Raw genomic sequence first — 1971 nt, 5'->3', positions numbered from 1 at the left:
GGGGGTGTAGGGGAGGGATGTGCCGATGTGGGACCCGGCCACCAGTGGGAGCAGCCTGGTGTCCCTGCTGAGATGCTCCGCTGGAGACCTCGGTGGGGACCTCGGTGGAAAGGGCTGAGGATGTCACCACGGTGGGTGTCTGTCCCCGAGCACCCACGAGGCTCAGCCGCTGGATGTTGGGAGGTAGGAGGAGGACGGGGATGGGGACAGGGACATGGCGGGGATGGGACAGGGACTGCTCCTACTCACACGTTCGCCGGCGGGGCCAGGAAGCCCAGCGGGGCCGGGCTCACCACGAGCTCCTCTCTTGCCTTCCTCGCCGGCTGGGCCGGGGGGACCTTGGACACCAGCGGGACCCTGGGGAAGGAGGCGAAGGGATGAGCACCCACGGGGTGCACGGGAGCCAGGAGGGGCTGAGCCACCGAGGAGATGTTGGGGGGTCACTTACGGGTTCGCCTTTGGCACCAGTGTCTCCCTTGTTGCCTGGAGCACCGGGTTCACCCTGGAGGTGGAAAGAGAGAAGAGGGAAAAGCCATTTAACACCGGATTGATGAGCAAAGGGAGCCCGGCCCCTCAGCAGGAGGGAGGGGGGATGCTCAGCATCTGTCAGCCTCCAGCACCATCCTGCACTCGCAGGGCTGGAAGGGACGGGGGATGCCAGAGGAGATATCTCCAGGTGGGACAGCAGCTTGCTGGAGGAGAAGAAGGGATCCGACCCCCGGGAGGAGGCAGGTGGAGGTGTCCGGGGATACTCACGCTGTTACCCTTGGGACCGGGGGCACCGCTGGGACCCTGGGGTCCGGAGGGACCGCGGGCACCGGGGAAGCCGGGAGCACCAGCAATGCCAGGAGCACCCTAGAAGAGGCAGACGAGGCAGTGAGGAAGCAGCACAGACCCTCATCCCAGAGCCAGGAGGAGGCGGGGGGGGCAAGGGACACTCACACATCCCAGAGCCAGGAGGAGGCGGGGGGGGGGCAAGGGACACTCACGGTTGCGCCCTTGGCACCAGGTTGACCATCAGCACCAGGGTTGCCCTGTGGAGAGAAAGAGGAAGAGGAGGGTTATGCCGGGGCCGGCAGGACGTGAGGCCGAAAGGCGAGGAGCCGTCAGACGCCACTTACAGCAGGACCAGCAGAGCCAGCAGGGCCGGGGGGACCGGGCTCACCGCGGGCACCTTGGGGACCTTCACTGCCACGAGCACCCTGGGGACCGGTTTCACCCTGAGGAGGAAGAGGAGGGAGGAAGAGCCGTGAGCGTGAGGGTTGCCCTGAAACCCCTGACGTGGCTGATTTCCCGGTCTGTCTGCAGCTCCTTTCCCATGGAGGCAAAGCCAGGAGATATTGCCCATGAGACTTGGCTGGGGACGTCCCCGTCTGCCCCACTGTCCCAGGCAGCAGCGAGCCTGTGGCACTTCGTCTTTCCTCATTTTTGGGCCACGTGGGGAACCCATTCGACGCTCGGTCCTTCTCCCCCCCCGCCACCACCAGCTCCCAGTTTCCACCAGCTTCTCCCAGCCCGGGAGATGCCACCTTGGGAGCAGATGGTCAGGCAGGTCCTACCTTAGCACCAGCAGCGCCGGGGAAGCCGGGGGGACCAGCGGGGCCGGTTGGACCCTAGAAGGGAGAGAGGGCACGCGTCAGAGGAGGGATCCCACCTCGCATATCTGGCACCGAGGAGTTTTCCGGGCAGCAGAGCTCTGGCCCCTGGCCAGGATTTCCCGGCCGAGGCGGAGCCGGGAAGGGACCTCTCTCCGGAGAAGCCGTAGCCGATGCCGAGTGCTGGTGGAGGGTGGGGTGGGTTTGGGAGGTTACTTACGGGAGGACCGGCAGCACCGGGAGAACCGTCGTTACCGCGAGCACCCTGCGGGAGAGGAGGCACCCGTTAGCGATGCCCACCGGCAGGAGAGGTGGCCCCCAACGCCCCCCTCCGCGGGGGGGGGGGGGGGGGGGGGGGGGGGCGCGGCCCGGCCCA

The 1971-nt window shown here is 67.1% G+C and overlaps 1 protein-coding gene across 1 annotated transcript in view; it reads right to left on the bottom strand.

Annotated features, from left to right (window-relative positions):
• LOC103902644 (collagen alpha-1(I) chain) overlaps positions 1 to 1971 on the bottom strand; it is an 11843-nt gene that overhangs the window by 8869 nt on the left and 1003 nt on the right. Inside the window, exons 2-8 of the mRNA XM_019473238.1 lie at positions 1816 to 1860; positions 1560 to 1613; positions 1122 to 1220; positions 990 to 1034; positions 757 to 855; positions 449 to 502; positions 250 to 357 (exon numbers count right to left, since the gene is read on the bottom strand). Coding sequence (XP_019328783.1) covers positions 250 to 357; positions 449 to 502; positions 757 to 855; positions 990 to 1034; positions 1122 to 1220; positions 1560 to 1613; positions 1816 to 1860 — 504 coding nt within the window. The remainder of the gene's footprint in view (positions 1 to 249; positions 358 to 448; positions 503 to 756; positions 856 to 989; positions 1035 to 1121; positions 1221 to 1559; positions 1614 to 1815; positions 1861 to 1971) is intronic.

The sequence above is a fragment of the Aptenodytes forsteri genome, unplaced genomic scaffold (genome assembly GCF_000699145.1).
Source record: "Aptenodytes forsteri isolate BGI_AS27 unplaced genomic scaffold, ASM69914v1 Scaffold279, whole genome shotgun sequence".
Classification (NCBI taxonomy): domain Eukaryota; kingdom Metazoa; phylum Chordata; class Aves; order Sphenisciformes; family Spheniscidae; genus Aptenodytes; species Aptenodytes forsteri.
Note: the sequence above shows the minus strand (reverse complement) of the source record. Positions and strands in the feature narration are given on the sequence as shown.